Genomic DNA, 18,773 nt, shown 5'->3' on the forward strand with positions numbered 1-18,773 from the left:
GGACCAGGTATGATGAGGCTTTACAGTCTGGGAAATTTTTACTGTGGCTAATTTTACAGTCCACCCATCTCTTCAACACATACTGCCTCTCTACTTCTCCTCCTTTGTATAATTTCTTATGTCAGAGGAATAAGAGGAGTTTCTGGCTGAATGTAAAAATCATTTATACTAAGAGTTGCAACTCCATATTTTCACACCAGTTGAGAACATCAACGTGAAACAGATCTGAAGGCAGAGCTTTGGCCAACATGCTAACACAGACAGCCTCACTAAAAGGTGCCGCTAGATGCAGACCACAGGTTGTAGCCTGGTGATTATGAACTGTGGTTTTTCGTGCTTAGAATGATAGAAAGTTCTAATTTCATGCGATGAGATGGTTGAGTGCCATCACCGATGCAATGGACATGAAGTTGAGTAAACTCGGGGAGATGGCGAGGGACAGAGAAGCCTGGCATGCTGCAGTCCATGGAGTTGCGAAGAGTTGGACATGATTTGGTGTGACTGAACAATAACAACAATTTCATGCCAAACAATTTATCATCAGAGGTGTTTTGCACTGTCTTTCCTTTAACATTCAGAGAAAGAGAGGGAGAATTGAGGAAATAAACATCAATAAAAGGACTTGGTGACATTGTGATTTAAAGATGCTTTTCAGTCCCTAATAGGGCTACATTTGGAAAATATGTACCTTTGACTGAGTACCCATCACTGATGCTCATAAATTTTTACATGTATTTTACCCTTTCTGATACCATTGGTCAAAGCTGTTTTGTAAAAAAAAGGAGGACTCAGAATTAAGATTGCTATTTGAACTTTCTCCTCCTGGCCACGGAGGTCAGTGAGAATTGACACTCCAGAAGGCCAGGGCTGCTCAACAGAACCCTCTATTTCAAGAGAAATGTTGTACAATAGATAGTACACTGGGGCCATGGAGCAATTTAAATGTGGCTAGTGCTAGTGAAAAACTGGATATTTAATTTTACTTTAAATTTAAATAGCCACATTGGATTGATGGCTACCATATTAGGCAGCACCCTCACAGACATATAGACAAAAATCAACTAGTACAGCAAACATATAATTTCCTGGATGACTTTGTTTAGGAAGAAGCTAAGTATAAAAACTGAGTTTAGGTAAAGATAATGTTAATACATGCACCCAATGTTCATAGCAACAATATTTTAATTTTCATGATATGGAAGTAACCTAAAGTGTCCATCAACAGATGAGGTGATAAAGATAAGATGGGCACACACACACACAAACATACACACACACAGTGGAATACTACTCAGTCATAACAAGAGTGGAAATTTGCCATTTGCATCAACATGGATGGACAGGGAGGACATTCTACTAAGTGAAATAAAACAGACAGAGAATGAAAAATACTATATGATACCATTTATATGTGGAAACTAAAAGATAAAACAAAGTAGGGGAGAGGGAAGGGAGTGGAGCATGATAGGGATAGGAGATTGAGAGGTACAAGCTGTTATACATGAAGTAAATAGTTCAGTTCAGTTCAGTCACTCAGTCGTGTCCGACTCTTTGCAACCCCATGAATCGCAGCACGCCAGGCCTCCCTGTCCATCACCAACTCCCAGAGTTCACTCAGGCTCGCGTCCATCGAGTCAGTGATGCCATCCAGCCATCTCATCCTCTGTCGTCCCCTTCTCTTCCTGCCCCTGATCCCTCCCACCATCAGAATCTTTTCCAATGAGTCAACTCTTCGCATGAGGTGGCCAAAGTATTGGAGTTTCAGCTTTAGCATCAGCCCTTCCAAAGAAATCCCAGGGCTGATCTCCTTCAGAAGGGACTGGTTGGATCTCCTTGCAGTCCAAGGGACTCTCAAGAGTCTTCCCAACACCACAGTTCAAAAGCATCAATTCTTCAGCACTCAGCTTTCTTCAAAGTCCAACTCTCACATCCATATATGACCACTGGAAAAACCATAGCCTTGACTAGATGGACCTTTGTTGGCAAAGTAATGTCTCTGCTTTTGAATATGCTATCTAGGTTGGTCATAACTTTCCTTCCAAGGAGTAAGCGTCTTTCAATTTCATGGCTGCAATCACCATCTGCAGTGATTTTGGAGCCCCCCAAAGTAAAGTCTGACACTGTTTCCACTGTTTCTCCATCTATTTCCCATGAAGTGATGGGACCAGATGCCATGATCTTTGTTTTCTGAATGTTGAGCTTTAAGCCAACGTTTCCACTCTCCTCTTTCACTTTCATCAAGAGGCTTTTTAGTTCCTCTTTACTTTCTGCCATAAGGGTGGTGTTATCTGCATATCTGAGGTTATTGATATTTCTCCTGGCAATCTTGATTCTAGCTTGTGCTTCTTTCAGCCCAGCATTTCTCATGATGTACTCTGCATAGAAGTTAAATAAGCAGGATGACAATATACAGCCTTGACGTACTCCTTTTCCTATTTGGAACCAGTCTGTTGTTCCATGTCCAGTTCGAACTGTTGCTTCCTGACCTGCATACAGGTTTCTCAAGAGGCAGGTCAGGTGATCTGGTATTCCCATCTCTTTCAGAATTTTCCAGTTTATTGTGATCTACACAGTCAAAGGCTTTGATATAGTCAATAAAGCAGAAATAGATGTTTTTCTGGAACTCTCTTGCTTTTTCCATGATCCAGCAGATGTTGGCAATTTGATCTGTTGCTCTACTTAAAAGGGGGGAGGGTCAAAATTATGGGATGTGCCTGACCACTGACTCACAGAGTGTTTCTAGAGCCTTGTAGGGTTTTAGAACTGATCTAAAAGGTTGAGTGAAAGATCAAGGTGAGGGTTAAGGAGCTTCTAAGTAAGCAAGCATGCTTTGCTCAGTGGGAAGCTTGAACACTGTCTTATCTTTAAATATTCATGTAAATGTCTCTATTCTGATACTTTTCTTCCTTACTCTTCCCCATAAAATGCAGTTAGAGTGTTGACATACCTTGGAGTTTGCCTCTGTATTTATAGTAAGTTGAGTTGGCAAATGAAACTCATTTTCATTAAGCCTCTGAAACCTTCCCTTTTTACTGTTTTACAGTGCTGACAAGTTGTAAATGTTTTATGGCAGAATTAAGAGTTTCTAAACACATTTTACCCTTTGTGTCTCATTATTTCATCTCTTAATAACTTTCAATCATTTTAGCACCTGTTTAAATTAAAATCCCTCAGGAAAACAGCAAGGGCAGGCAGCAATTAATATGCTTTAAAAATTTGCTGAAAATTACTTAGTAATATGAAACATAATGAACTAGTATTTTATGAATGCAACAAGAAAGTACTCATCTTAGTACTAAAATTCATCCACACTTCTGCTTTGTAAATGACTAAGTAAAGTGCTGTGAGGCCTCTTTTCTTTGGTGGGGAGGTGGAGCATTAACGTCTCACGAGTCTTGGGGAGATTAAGGTGGTTCACAGATTCTCTGTGCATGTGTGTCTGTGTGCTTGTATCCCTAGAGATCCTGGGGGCCCTGCTATCCATCCTGTGCATCTGGGTGCTGACAGGCGTGCTGGTGTACCTGACGTGTGAACGCCTGCTGTACTCCGGTTACCAGATCCAGGCGACTCTGATGATCATCGTTTCGAGCTCTGCAGTGGCTGCCAACATTATGTAAGTAGCCCCACACGCTGCCCATGAAGCTTGTTGTTGTTATTGCTTGTTTCTAATTCCTCCACTTGTGAGGATGGTAGAGACCTGACAGAGTGTTCAAATGGCTCTATGACCGAAGATCAGGCTGCTTGCGCTAGTTAATGTGCATTTTAATATCCACTTCTAATAGTTATCTTCTTGAGTGCTTCCTGTGTGCCAGAGACTGCTAAGATCTTTTGATCTACATTATCAAGCTCAATGTTCACAACACAAATACTTTACAGATTAGGAAATTGAAGCTCAGTAAGGTTAAATAAATTGCCATTGAGGTAGTGCAGAGGAGGATTTGAAAATAGATCCACCAAACCCAGAATTGAGCTTCTAGCCATTCTACTCTCTCACACAAATGGACAGTTCCACGTGGGATGTGACTTACCCCTCTCCTGTTTTTGTTACATGAACACATTATGGCTTCCTAGAGACCTGGGTTGGAAAGGATCATAAATTTTGTTTACTTCAGCCCCTTTCTACTTTTGAATTCCCTTTTGCAATATCCCCATAAAATGGTTTAGTTTCATATATATTTTAACAGAATAACAGGGAATTTATTTCTCTCAAGAGCAACCTATCTTATCTTTGTATCATTATGACTGCATGAACATTCTTCCTTAAACTGTGTTAGCTAAATTCTTTCTTTAGTTTCCATCTATTGGTCCATTCTCTTATCCAGGCAGTCTTAAATCATTCTCATAGGACATCTGATCATTGCCATATTGATCTGGTCTTCTTAGATGAACTATTTGATTACTCATGACAATGGGGAGTTGAGGCCAGGACTTTGACCCTTTTTGGTTGATTTGCTCTTTCCTATTTGATAGTCTGATTTGGGGTAACCTTACTTAAAACTCTGTTATCTATCTACCTACCTACCTACCATCTATGGTGGACACAATAATGACCCTTCAGGGGTTTCCACATTCTAACCCTTGGAACTCCTGAATGTGTAATTTACATGGGAAGAGAAACTTTGCAAATGTGGTTAAGGATGGATCTTGAGACAGGCAGATTATCCTGGATTATCCAGACAGGCCCAACATAACCACAAAAATCCTTAAAAGAGGGAAGTATAAGGTCAGAGGGCAGAGAAGATGATGCATTGCTGACTTTGAAGATGGAGGAAAGGGCCTGGAGTCAATGAACAGAAGTGACCTCTAGAAGCTGGAAAAGGTAAGAAAATGAATTTCCCCCGGAACCTCCAGAAGGAATGCGGTCCTGCCCACTTTCTAACCTCCAGAACAATAAGATAATACATTTATGTTGTTCTAAGCCACAAAGGCTTTATGGTAACTTGTTATGGCAGCAACAGGAAACCCAGGTACCATATATGTATCACCTGTCTTGCAATGAAACATGATACATGCAATCAGGTAGGTTCACACATAAAAGTGAAGAAGACAGAGAGTAGAGTGGCATTGTAAGCAGGTTTTTGTGTTTTTAAGAGAGGGTACAAAGGAGTCCTTGGAATTAGAAGAACCTAAGCATGCATACTTTGAATAAGTTCCTCTAGGTACTCTCATATCCTGACCTTGTACCTGCTTTAGTTCCTTACTTCTTAGTTTGGGACCCATTGCTCAAAATCTTTAAGATGAACAATCAGAAGAGTGGTATTTGATCTGCTGTCACTGATGAGATCCCTAATTCCACCCAGTTACCTTGGACATGAATTTCACATTGGCAGTGGGAGAAAAAGTATAGAGAGATCAATACAAGTCTATCACTCCTAGGAGACAAATAAGCCAGGCCACATGTCCTGCTGACTGTCATCATCTTTGCCTAAGAAGAACAATATGTCCCCAGGACAGCAGTAACAATAAAAATATTAATAATTTCCCAGGAGTAGTTGTCATATAGGCTGTATCCATGCTGCCTAAAGATGAAGATGCACCCAGTTAACTACCACATAAATCTGGCACCTTGATGACTGAGGCTGACTTTCTGAATAGATACCATCCACATTTTCTTTTTACTGCAACTGCTTTCAAACTCTGAGCCTAATATTGCAGGTGAGTTTCATACTTACAAAGACCAGGGAATTGAAAAGCATTGACTTCCCTGCACAAGGAGGTAATTTTTATGGATAAACATACTGAGTGACTAAAATGTTTACTTAGAGAACTGGGATTACAGATTTCAAGTGCTAGATGCTTCATTGTCTGACTACAGAGATATCTGAACCATAATTTGGGAATAAATCTATTCCTTGGGAGCCCAAAATCAGGGCAGAAAATTCTAACAGAAGTTGCTAAGGGCTTCTAGGATGAAGATTATTGATAGAGCCTTAAGGCTAAGTTTTCTCTGCCTGAAACATTTCCTCCTCTCCTAGCCCATTTAACTCTAGTATAACCTTTCAAACTCAACTCAATTGCTTTGTCTGTCTAACTAAATCAGACTCCCTTGTTGTACTATCTGTAGCACCAGTTCTTAATAGGCTCAGGATAATTAGAATTTTCCATTTATGTGTGTCTTTTTAGAATCTCCGCCATCTCCATCATACTTAAAGTTATAATGGGGAGGGGCCATGTCTGTTTTCACCGTTATGCTCCAAGTATTAAACAGTGCCTGGGATATAAAATCCCTAAATAAGTTTTTTTAAATATAAAATGAGTAAAAGAATGAATGATGATGGGATGAGCATACATGGCAGGCCTAGAAACTGCCAGGCATACACGGCTGTCTGAAGAACTTTAAATGGTAGCTTCTAATAGAAGGTGAATTTCTGCTCAAACACTAACACTATAAAACCTGTAGATTATGTAATGACCAAATCTTGATGAATAGAAGTCACTCTGCTTTGTGACGATGGCCTGAGATTTAATAGACACTTTACCTGCAAACAGACTGGGGTATGTGGCACTGAAAAATTATTTTTTTACATCTTTGTTCTAAAATGCTCAGAAAGTGTTTCTAGGCAAAATATGAGATATTACTCCTAAAATAGATAAACAGAATTGGGTACATAATTTATAGGGCCCACTACTAATCTCTTGGAATTGGATTAGAGATGTTAAATTTTGCAATATGTTGCACACATATAAAACATTTATATACATGAATATATTGCAGTTTTGATAAATAGCTATGTATTTACACAAGCACATTACTTTCATCATTGGCCATTAGGGAATTATTCACATTTCAAGTTCTAGTGGAAATGAATAAAATTGAGTAAAATAAAGGTTTAAAAAATTCAACCTTGATGAAATCCACTGCTTATTTTGTTGTATTGCTTTTTGCTGCTTTTTGCATTTGAAACCAGCACATTTAATTAAGCTCCCACCAAAGCTCAGCTTTAAGTCTAGCTCGGTAGACACTTGATAAATGATATTTCCCCTCCTCCTTGTCAAATACTTGGCATTTACCTAATAGATGTTACTCTCTAGTTTTAAAATGAAACACAGTAGCATTAAACTGGGCTTCCCTGGTAGTTCAGCTGGTAAATAATCTGCCTGCAATTCAGTAGACCCCGGTTTGATTCCTGGGTCAGAAGATCCCTGGAAAAGGGATAGGCTACCCACTCCAGTATTCCTGGGCTTCTCTGGTGGCTCAGAGGGTAAAGAATCTGCCTGCTATGCGTGAGACCTGGGTTCGATCCTTGGGTTGGAAAGATCCCCAGGAGGACATGGCAACCCACTCCAGTATTCTTGTCTGGGGAATCCCCATGGACAGAGGAGCCTGGTGGGCTACAGTCCATGGGGTCACAAAGAGTCGGACATGACTGAGCGACTAAGCGCAGCACAGCATTAATTAGAAAGAGAAAACTGATATGAATCCTCAATGTCTGTCCTTGTGTGAAAATTTTAAAATTCTGTGATACCCCTGTGTTCAAAATTACTCCAAAATAGTCCATTATAAAGCAGCAATGTTTCAATCCATTGCCATTTTGGATAACACAGGCTGTCGTCAACATGATACTGCAAAGATTTTTAAGGGTTAATCTCATGTGTGCCAAGGACATTGTTTTTTCTTTCAGACTAAGTGTGATTTTACACCAGAAACACCCTGCCCACAATCACAAAGAAGTGCAAGCCAACGCTAGTGTCAGAGCTGCTTTTGTACACACCCTTGGAGATCTATTTCAGAGCATCAGTGTGTTAACCAGTGCGCTTGTTATCTGCTTTAAGGTGAGTATGTCGGAGTCAACTCCCTGTTCCCGTGACTTTATAGATTAGGTGGTACGTGATCTGGCCCTCCATTATTACTTTAAATGGGGGTGGACTGCCGATTTGCCTACACGAATTACTTTACAAGGTGCAAACAAACAAACATTCAAAGCTTGAAACCTTAGATTTTCCTAATTCATAAGAGCAATGTTTTTAACTATACGGCTGCCAGTCTTTTAAGAAAGCAGTTCTTTTGTCCTGGGGTTAAGGTGGACAGCAACAGAACCATGAAAAACTTAGGGTTCTTGGGTTATAAGCAACAGAAAAGGTCTCTAGCTCACTTAAGCAAAACAGATTCATTGATTGAAATTTATTAGAGGTACTCTTCTAAGAAAGCAAGGTAGAAATAAGGGAAACTTGGTATTCAGATTTCAGAAACTACCCAACTTCTGTCCCAAGCACCATGCTGAAATGAATGTACATGTGTGCGTGCATGCTCAGTCACTCAGTGGTGTCCAACTCTTTGCAACTCTATGAACTGTAGCCCACCAGGCTCTTTGGTCCATCGGATTTTCCAGGCAAGAATACTAGAGTGGGTTGCCATTTTCTCCTCCAGTGGATCTTTCCAACCCAGGGATCAAATCCACGTCTCCTGCATTTGCGGGTGAATTCTTTACTACTGAGCCACTTGGGAAGCCTGAAATGAATGGGATTCAGCTAATTTATTTTTCCTCTTCTTGTCACTCTGCTGAAAATTCATGTTTCCGGGAAATGGAACCCAATTGATGTAGATTGGGTCTTGTATCTGTTGCTTGGCTGGGGAGGGTAGAACCGTTGGCTGACTCTTCCACAATGGGAGGGAAAGAACTTCTTTCCCCAAAGAACTGTGTTAATGGAAACCTGGAGTAGATCTGGGTGAGCCTCTGACCCTAAACAAATATTCACTATAGCTCTCTGTTTGGTAATAACAAGAACTAAAAGAGGTGGGTGAGGGCAGAGGTACAGGCAGGTGGGTAGTGGAGGAGAGGGACATTTATCTCTGCCCATTTGCATCATGACTGTCCATTTAGCAGGGACTCTACTATTTTACTAAAAAACTAAAACATGTAAACAAAAATTACAAAGACATGTCTGAATTCAACTGAGTAAATCCTCACTGAAAGCTTTAAGTTTAAGGCAAAATTGCTTAAGTTGTACAGGTGAGTAGAGTTTGAGAGTACTCTTATCAAGGTCACCCTGGCTGAGTTTCTTGGAAGTAATGAGGCACAAAGTTTTCTGTGGCACAGAACTTCATCAAGGGCAGAATAGCAAATGTTTCACCCTGAGGCCAAGGGCTCCAGTGGTGAAACAGTGTGAGAATGAGGCCTCAGTGAATACTTTTTGGACTGTATCAAAGATGCCTATCTTGAGTCTGTAACATACTTACGAGAGAAAGATATAAACTGACCCCATCTGCCAAGACCAAGCTCTGGCTGTACCTTGGTCACATGTAACCTCTGAGCAGATGATTCCCTTTCTTATCATAATTAAGGCTGAAAAGTCATTGAATACTATGCCCATATGTGCATATTTTCATCCATCCTCTCTACTTCCATTAATTTGAGAGACATTAAATAAGGCCTTTTGAGGGAGCACTCAAGGATATCTCTCCTCTTACTTTTTGTTTTATCCTCATTTAAAAAAAAATTAGCAGCACTGGCTTTTCCTGATCTGAAAGAATAGCATTGAAACATGTATCTAACCATATGTAAAATAGAGTGCAAGTTTGATGCATGAAGCAGGGCACTCAAAGTCAGTGCACTGGGACAACCCAGAGGGATGGGGTGGGGAGGGAGGTGGGAAGAAGGTTCAGGATCGGGGACACATGTATACCTGAGGCTGATTCATGTTGATGTATGGCAAAACCCACCACAATATTGCAAAGTAATTAGCCTCCAATTAAAATAAATACATTAATTTAAAGAATTTGGCAGCACTGGCTTTTCATTGCAGTGAGCAGGCTTTCTGTAGTTGCGCTGTGTGGTCTTAGTTGCTCCATGGCATGTGGGATCTTAGTTACCTGACCAGGGATCAAACCTTAGTCCCCAACACTGGAAGGTAGCCACTGGGAAAATCCCTCTCCTTACTTCTTAAATTGTAGGGAGAACATGTCTTATGGTCTCCCTTTCTTTAGTCATTGAGAGCTGAAAGCTTAGAAGAAGGATTATGTCTTTAGGAAGTCTTGTCTCTGATTTGGATGGTAAGTGTCAGGAGGGTGAACGGGTGACAGGAAAGGAAGGAAGTATGCTGGTTTACTTATTTTATCAATCAGTCTTTCTGCAGGGAGGCCTGGATTCAAAGACCTGAAATTCGTTTTTTTTCTAGCCAGAGTATAAGAGAGCCGACCCGATCTGCACATTCGTCTTTTCTGGCCTGGTTTTGGCCAGCACCGTCACTATCTTAAAGGACTTCTCCATCTTACTCATGGAAGGTAGGAGTGATTTTCATATTATTTCCAGCATGTGTGTTTTCTCTTCCCTATAACCACAAAAGGAAATGACCTCAAGGCATGCTCACTGTGAGCCCGCATTATAAGGAAAATGTAAGCTTATAAGGAATTTTTATGAATCCAAGTACTATGAGTTTTATTCATATGGGAATAAATAAAAAAGAATTGGCTTCTATTTCTTCTCTAGCAATTATCGTATCATATGGCATAGTATAAAAGCAATATGTACAAATACTAGAGATAAACAGTGAGGGAGAAACAGCAAAATTATACATTTATCCCTAAAAACATGAAAACTACCTAAGAAAGATTGTGTAACTCTGTCTCTTGGGAAGCATTATAACTACTATGATACTGAAAAGGTAAAATGCTTCTTAGACTAGGCCAGCAGTTCTCAGACATTAGTGGCATCAGAACCACTTGGAGGGTCTGTTAAAACAGACTGTGAGGCCCACCAGACAGTTCCTGAGACAGTAGACCTGGATGGGATGGGGCCTGAGAAATCTGAATTTTAACAAGATGTTGATGCTACTGCCACAGTGAAACAGGAAACGGACTCGAAAGTCCTTGTGTGACAAGTGAACGCCCTCGCTTGGCAGGGGACAGTGCATTTGTTTAGGTCCCAGATGATTCCACCTCCTGTCCTGGGGGCTGAGTGCCGAGCTGCAGCTGTTGCAGCTTTCACAGAAGCTATTGAAAAGAGACAAATGCATATACAATTTAGGATGACTATATTTGGTGTTCTCTCTCAGTACAGCTCTTCTCTCAAGATTATCTTTTTTTTAATGTAAGGAAAAGTGTAGCTAATTATTGAAATTCCTATCAGATAGGCAGGTAACTCCTACATGAAATATACTTATTTTTAAATTAGGTTTTCAAATTAGGTTAGCATAAAATAATATTTGTACTTGATAAAGTTTAAATATATGTGTGTGTGTGTGTGTGTGTGTGTGTGTGCTGTGTGCTTAGTTGCTCAGTCATGTCTGACTCTGCAACCCCACGGACTGTAGCGTGCCAGGCTCCTCTGTCCGTGGAATTCAGGCAAGAATATTGAAGAGGGTTTCCATGCCCTCCTCCCGAGGATCTTCCCAACCCAGGAATCAAACCCAGGTCTCTCGCATGGCAGGCCGATTCTTTACTGTCTAAGCCACCAGGGAAGCCCAAGAATACTGGAGTGGGTAGCCTACTGTTCTCCAGGGGATCTTCCTAACCCAGGAGTTGAATCAGGATCTCCTGCATTGTAGGTGGATTCTTTACCAGCTGAGCTACAAGGGAAACCCATATATATATATGTATGTGTGTATATATATATACATGTATATATATGTGTGTGTATATATATATGGATTTCCCTTGTACGCATACATACACATATATGTGTAAATAGAAAGGCATAAAATGATAAGACTTCTCCCCATTTTTTCACCTGTAAATTCTCAATCTTATTCTTCAACCCTAACATCTACTAATAAGGTAAAAGGTGACATGCTGCTGCTGCTGCTGCTAAGTCTCTTCAGTCATGTCCGACTCTGTGCGACCCCATAGACGGCAGCGCACCAGGCCCCGCCGTCCCTGGGATTCTCCAGGCAAGAACACTGGAGTGGGTTGCTATTTTCTTCTCCAATGCATGAAAGTGAAAAGTGAAAGTGAAGTCGCTCAGTTGTGTCTGACTCCTAGCGACCCCATGGACTGCAGCCCACCAGGCCCCTCCATCTATGGGATTTTCCAGGCAAGAGTACTGGAGTGGGTTGCTATTGCCTTATATCTTTCCAAAAATATCTATGCATTTACACATATATGTATATGTAATAAAACACACACACACACATACACATGTGTATGCTGTTGCTAAGTTGTATCTGACTCTTTTGCAACCCCATCCCAAGCAAGAGTACAGGAGTGGGTTACCATTTCCGTCTCCAGGGGATCTTTCCAACCTAGGGATTGAACCTATGTCTCCTGCTTGACAGACAGATTATTTACCACCAAGCCACCAGGGAAACCCTAAATATGTGTATACATATGTGTGTCTATATACATGAGTGTGTGTGTGTGTGTGTATATATAGTGTATATGTATATGTCTTTTTTTCATCAAACAAGATTATACACGTGTTTTGTTCTGCACCTTGCTTTTTTCAACTAGGAATCTTTCCATATTAGTAAATACATAGATAACCTCGTTCTTTTTCATGGGTACAAAGTATTCTATTGTTAGCATCCACTTGCTTATTGATGGACATTACAAATAATGCTTCAATTATATTCTTAGCACTTATATCTGTGGAATAATTCCTAGACATGTATTGCTGTTTCAGAAGTTATGGACCTTTTAAAATTTGATAGATACTGTCATTTCTACCAAAGAGACCATATCAATTTTTTTTTTCCCACCAACAGTGTAGGAGAGTGCTCATTTCTTCCCAACCTCACCATCACTGGATATTATCAAACTGTTGGTTCTCCTATAATCTGATAGGTGATTATATTATATCTTATTGATTGTATATGTGAATCTTTAATTATGAAACCTAGTGAGTGATTTTTCATATACCTATTAGCCTGGGTAATTATTTTTTGGAACACTAATTTGGGTATTTTTCTGGATGCATTAATATTTTTGCAGGCTCTCCATCAGAAAGAAAAAGGTTTCTAGGATGTGATGAACACTGAGGTCCACGGGAACATGTCCTCTTGCTTGTCAGTATTATTTCATAGAGGAAAATAAATAGGAGTAGACTTGCATTCTCCATAAAAGTAAAGTGAGAAAAGGAGGCAAGAAAAAAAGAGGTAGTGGGATCTTGACTTCATCTCAAGAGTCCCAGATAAATGACAGCATAAGGTCAAAGGAAACTCTCCAGGGATGACACTTTAGGCATAACTGTCACCTTTGGGTTACAATACCTGGGGTCTAATGCTTACGTAACACTTCACACCCAGAGGAGGGATCTTAGAGTCTGGCATCCCACTTACCCATGTGGCCTTACAAATTCTTCTTAACCCTTCTGACTCCCAATTTCTTCTCCAGTCAAACAGTTCTAACACTGGATCTTGAAGTTTTATAACTATTAAATAAGATCATTACTAGAAAGTGCTTAGCACAAACCTTGACCTATAGTAGGTTCTCAATAAAGGTGCTAGTATTATTAATTATTTTATTATTGTGTAACATTTTCACCCATGACTATATGCACATTCTATGGCTAATCTGAGACAAGAATTTCTTTGTTTCGAGTGCCCCAAACTTTGTGGAGCTCATAGAGTAAAAAATCATGTTGACCACCTGTTTGTTCTATGAAAAGATATAAAATGGGATAAAACTAAACTCAAACTGTACTGAATTTTAAGTTAGCTCCAAGGAGGGAATCCCTATGAGCAAGGTTCTTAAATCCTGAAAAAGGAGGGTTAAGAATTCCCTATTCCCTTTAAGAAAGTGGTTCTAATCTGGCAGCGCATTACAATCATCCGAGAAGCTTTAGAAAAATACTTATGCCCAGGCCCTAGACCCAGAGATCTTGACAGATCTCTTGATAGATCTTGACAGATTTAATAGAAGCTAGCTTTTTTTTTTTTTTTAACATGTAGGCAAGCTTGAGAACCACTTTGAAGTAGGGCTTCCCAGTAGCTTGTAAATACTAGTGCAATGGTTCTCTACTTTGGCTCTGTTAGAATCAACAAATGAGTTAACAAAATACTGATGCTGGCCTTATCCCCAGAAAATCTGATTTAATTGGTCTTGGGTCTAACTTGGTCATTGGGATTTCTTAAATCTCTGGTGACACTAATGTGCCTCCAAGGTCAAGAGCCACTCTGAAAGCATATAGATTTCAGAGCCTCATCCAGAGATGTTTTCTTTAGGAGAATTTTAATAGAGCCAAGGCATATTTATTTACAACCAACACATGAGGTGTTTGTGTTATAGGTATATAATAATTGAAGTGGAAGCTAAAAAGTGTTCATCCTTAGAAAATTTTCTACAGAATCCTCTTTGGATCATCTTTAGTTGACAGAGATTTACCTATCGTATCAAATGGCTTTACCACTGTGGTGCTAATTGAGTTGATTTTTTAAAAATTCGTATATCAACCTGATACCTTTTATGATTTTAACCAACCATTGACTTGGTTTTTCTCTCTGTAGCCAGCCAAAGCAAATATCCTTATATTTTCAAATCCTATCATCTATGTGACAATCCTTGCAATGTTTGAAAACGGTGATTCTACTTCCCTTCACCTTCCCATATCCAGGTAGAGACACTCCAGTTCCTTCAGCCCCAAAACATAGCTGACTGGCTGCCAAACTCCCCATCTTCATGCATGTCCCACACTATTCCTCTAGAAACAATGATGACAGTCAAACTACTACATTCTCCGGCTTGAATAGTAAACCCTTACTACTGTACTTAAAATGATAGAAATTCTACAGACAGAATAATGAGATGGTATTATAACATTAGGATCTCCTATTATCATAGTTCGCTAAGGGACTGGTTAGATAACTAACAATTGTATAGCATTAGAGTTTACAAAGGACAGATGTTTTCTGAGATGTTTTCAGAGTCCCCAAAGGACTCTGTTAACTACATATTGCTTTTATTATGCCTATTTTACTACAAATATTTTGAGGATTAGAGAAGTTCCAAGTGCTGGCTAAAATTCACAATAGTTGTAGTCAGAATGCCAACCCAAGATTATTCAATACCAAATCCCATGGGATTTCACTTTGCTTTCCAGATAATTACAAACATAATTGGGGGAAATAATACACTCTGGAAGTGAAGGGTGATGACTGTCTTGATGGCTGCAGAGTAAAATCTGCAAATGCTCTTTGTGAATCTGTAGCTGATGGCAAAACCTTTGAAACAGGTGAATCTGCTTTTGTAAACATTTGAAAAGAGAAACCATAGATGGAGAGGGCAAGGTAGTATTTTAGTAAGGACTTTGCAGCCCCAATTAGTCTTTGCACTGAGCTATATTTCATGAGATAACCTACTAACCCCAGCCTCCTGTTCTCTCCTCTTGGCAGGTGTGCCAAAGCACCTGAGCTACAATGGTGTGAAAGAGCTCATCTTAGCAGTGGATGGGGTGGTGTCTGTGCACAGTTTGCATATCTGGTCGCTAACAATGAACCAAGTGATTCTCTCTGTTCACGTTACTGCAGGTCAGTGAGTTTGTAAACATCCTGGACAAAAATTCAATCATATCCTATAACGTCAGTAATTTCCCTCCTGGTAGAGCCGCCCTGAGTGTCTGTTGCATGCCAAAACAATTGCGATGTGTTTTGTGTGACCAAGGACCTTTGAAACCCCCTTCCCCATGCCAATGTCGTCATGGCAACAGTGCTACTTATGACCACCCTGGAGGTGGAAGGTAGAGGTTTAGATTGTAGAACAAAAGGATAAAACACCACCCAAGCTTCAAGGCCTTAAATTCTTTTTGACTCGATGTCCTATTGGTTAAAGGAGTGGAATGAATTTAACAAGAAACCTTCACTGATTGTCTTTGGTGTGTGAGATGTTTTACCCTAGCATCAAAGAGAGAAAGGTGAAGGAGACACAGGTCCCATCCTTCAGATTCCAAAAAGGTAAAAGATATACTAGTCAGAATTAATGGTGGTTCCTTTACTGGATGGTTAGCAATTCTGTAACCATGTGAGATAACTCTCGGGATGTGAGGTTTACCCTAAACAACGACTTTGTCAAGTAGAAGGTGATTTTGCTCATGATACATCCTAGGGCTGAGAAAATGGGCAATGGCTTGGGAGACAGCTCAGACCAAGAATGATATATTAGGCTGCTGAGAAATAACTCACGAAGTTACTTAGAAGCAGGATACAGGAAGAGTCATTGGAGGACTGTGCTTTCTCAGACATCCTCATCTCAGCTGAGAGGCTTCGATCTGGCTGCAGGGAATTTACAGCCTCCCCTACGCCAATATTTCACTGCAAATGGAAGGATCTAGTAAACACTCAGGTTACTACGGAGGGAACTTCACAGCCTCCTGATACCTTTTGGGAAAAGAGAAAAAGACGGCAGAGAGGGCTGCTGCTGTAAATGTTTCCTGGCTCTTGTCAGCATGCTTGAGATAAATGGTGATTATATATACGGGTGAGAACTCAGAGAACCCAGGGAGCCAGTGAGCAGGGCTGTATAGGAAATAGTAGTTCTGACTTGGCTTTTTCATGGCTTATCTCCTCTGTCACACTCAGCCCCTAGGGATGCCAGACCCCAGAGAGAACTAACTGTGGGCAGGAAGTTCCCATAGTGACAGGGCGCCTTTCAGCCATGTCTGTGTAACGTAGCTGATTGTCAGAGCCATCACAGCTCCTTTCGACGGCACTGCCTGTGCCCTACCCCAGCAGCAGAGACAAAGTACTTGAAGCTGGAGATGAGCCGTCGCCCCGTGTGTGCAATCAGTGCCAATCTCTCTCAGTTCTTTATCAACAGCAGCCAGCCGGGAGAGCCAGGTGGTTCGGAGACAAATCGCAAAAGTCCTCAGCGGTCACTTTCCTGTGCACTCACTCACCATTCAGATGGAGCTGCCAGCCGACCAGGATCCTGCCTGCCTTTTATGCGAAGACCCTCAGGACTAGCCAGTTGCTCTGCCAGCTCCCCAGATTTGACAGGCCACTGCGTGCTGCTCCACAGTTTCTAAGAAATCAACAGAAAAGTCTGAGAAACTCATGATACAGTACGATGCACACTGTAGCTCCATCCCCATAAATGAAACCGTGCTTAGATTCATCAGTCAACTGGATTCTCCACCCATCGGGAGCTATGTTCATTCTAGAAATGTATGTATAGATTATTCCTGACTGGGGCTGAAATAACAGCTGTTTGTAACCACAGCTAACAGAAAGTTCACCTCCCTTCAGTAACGCATCCCGAGGCTGAGAGGGTAAAGCTGAACTCAGGAAGGAGTCTTACCAGGAATCAGTGGCAAGGAAAGAGTCATGAAAATTTTTCCAAAACATGAAAAGCAAAAGTAAGGAGAGCCAAGTCAGGGGTAAAAGCGAATCTGGAGGTCTAGTATTCTTGCCTAAAGAATTCCGTGGAGAGAAGAGCTTAGCAGACTACAGTCCACGGGGTTGCAAGAGCCGAACATGACCGAGCACACAAGTATATGTGCATGGCTCTTTCGATATGTCCCCTTATTTCACTCTAATGACTTTTAAAAAGTTGAAATTAATACCATCATTGTATAGATAAAGCCATAAAGATTAAGTGAATCAATCAATGTCATTTATTCTTTCATTTAAAAGTCTTTTTCAAAACAGGCTATGGGCAGAGCACTGGTAAACCAAGCTGACATGCCCTTTGCCCTCACAGAACTCTTTCCCTTTGGGAAGAGACAGGCATTATACTAATAAACACTACCAAGAATATACTACAAATAGCAGCAAGTGATATGAAATAAGAGGGGCTGATTGAGGTTGGGGAGGTCAATGGAGGGCATCTCTGAAGAAATGGCATCTAAGTTGAGACTTGAATGAAGAGGTAGGTGATAGCCAAATGCACTGTAGAAGGAAACACATTCCAGAAGAAGCAAGAGAATGAGGGGACACCCTGAAGAAAGAAGTGGGTGCATTTGAGGAATTGGGGAAGGTCCTTGTGGCTAGAATGTACTAAGAGTGAGTTAAAGAATATGAAGGACCAGAAGGTGGAGAGGGACTTCCCTGGTGGTCCAGTGGTTAAGACTTTGTGCTCCCAATGTACGGGGCAAGGGTTCAATCCCTGGCCAGGGAACTAAGATGCCACATGCCACATGGCATGGCTAAAAGAGTTTTAAAAAAAAAAGGCAGGACAAACAAGCAAGTCCAAGTAAGAAAGTAGCTGAAACCAGATCTATTTTGACCAAAATCCCATCTATGCTTTCTCTTTGAACACTTTTGCTTTATTTTGGGTGGGGGGGCTGTTTCTTTTTGATCAAGTAATCCGCGTTGACAATCAGCCATTATTTCAGAAGTGCCTGCAAAAGAGGAGCCTATGTTCCTCAGAGGAATGAGATGAACAAACTGCTGTGTTTAAAAGTAAAGGCCTGACAGGTGCTTCTGTAATACATCCTGTCTTAGGTGGCCCTAGTACTGTGTCCACGCAGGAGTCTGCTAAACTAAGAGGAAGCCTAAAGGACTGGAAGTGGTTGCAGGCCAACTTCGACCCTGGAGACCCTGAGTCATGCCAGTGATGTGGGACATGAGAGGGGCAGAGGAGTGAGGCAGTGGAATCAGGGGACTCTGTGGTAAGGAATGAACGTTAGAAGGAATGAGAAATCTGGTCAGTCTCTTCCGCTGCCTTCCAGATCTGTGACCTTCCACTGCCATTCCATTTCTCTGAGCTTCAGATTCCTCATCTGAAAATGGGAATTATAGTTTCATCAGTGGGTTTCTGTTAGAACTATGTGGGGTAAAAATGTAAAGAACAAGATTCTTTGTGTGGTAAAAATTGAGTGCTCCATAGACATTCTTCTCAATCCAGGGTTTCTCAACCATCGTGGAATCATTATTTGGGGTTGGATCATTCTTTGTTGTGATTGGAC

General features: G+C 40.9%; 1 protein-coding gene across 1 annotated transcript in view; it reads left to right on the plus strand.

Moving 5' to 3' along the window:
• LOC120860715 (zinc transporter 8-like) overlaps positions 1 to 16,830 on the plus strand; it is a 39,709-nt gene extending 22,879 nt beyond the window's left edge. Inside the window, exons 4-8 of the mRNA XM_040236462.1 lie at positions 3,460 to 3,613; positions 7,623 to 7,773; positions 10,117 to 10,222; positions 15,265 to 15,399; positions 16,685 to 16,830. Coding sequence (XP_040092396.1) covers positions 3,460 to 3,613; positions 7,623 to 7,773; positions 10,117 to 10,222; positions 15,265 to 15,399; positions 16,685 to 16,830 — 692 coding nt within the window. The remainder of the gene's footprint in view (positions 1 to 3,459; positions 3,614 to 7,622; positions 7,774 to 10,116; positions 10,223 to 15,264; positions 15,400 to 16,684) is intronic.
• Positions 16,831 to 18,773: the final 1,943 nt, after the last annotated feature.

The sequence above is a fragment of the Oryx dammah genome, unplaced genomic scaffold (genome assembly GCF_014754425.2).
Source record: "Oryx dammah isolate SB20612 unplaced genomic scaffold, SCBI_Odam_1.1 HiC_scaffold_11164, whole genome shotgun sequence".
NCBI lineage: Eukaryota > Metazoa > Chordata > Mammalia > Artiodactyla > Bovidae > Oryx > Oryx dammah.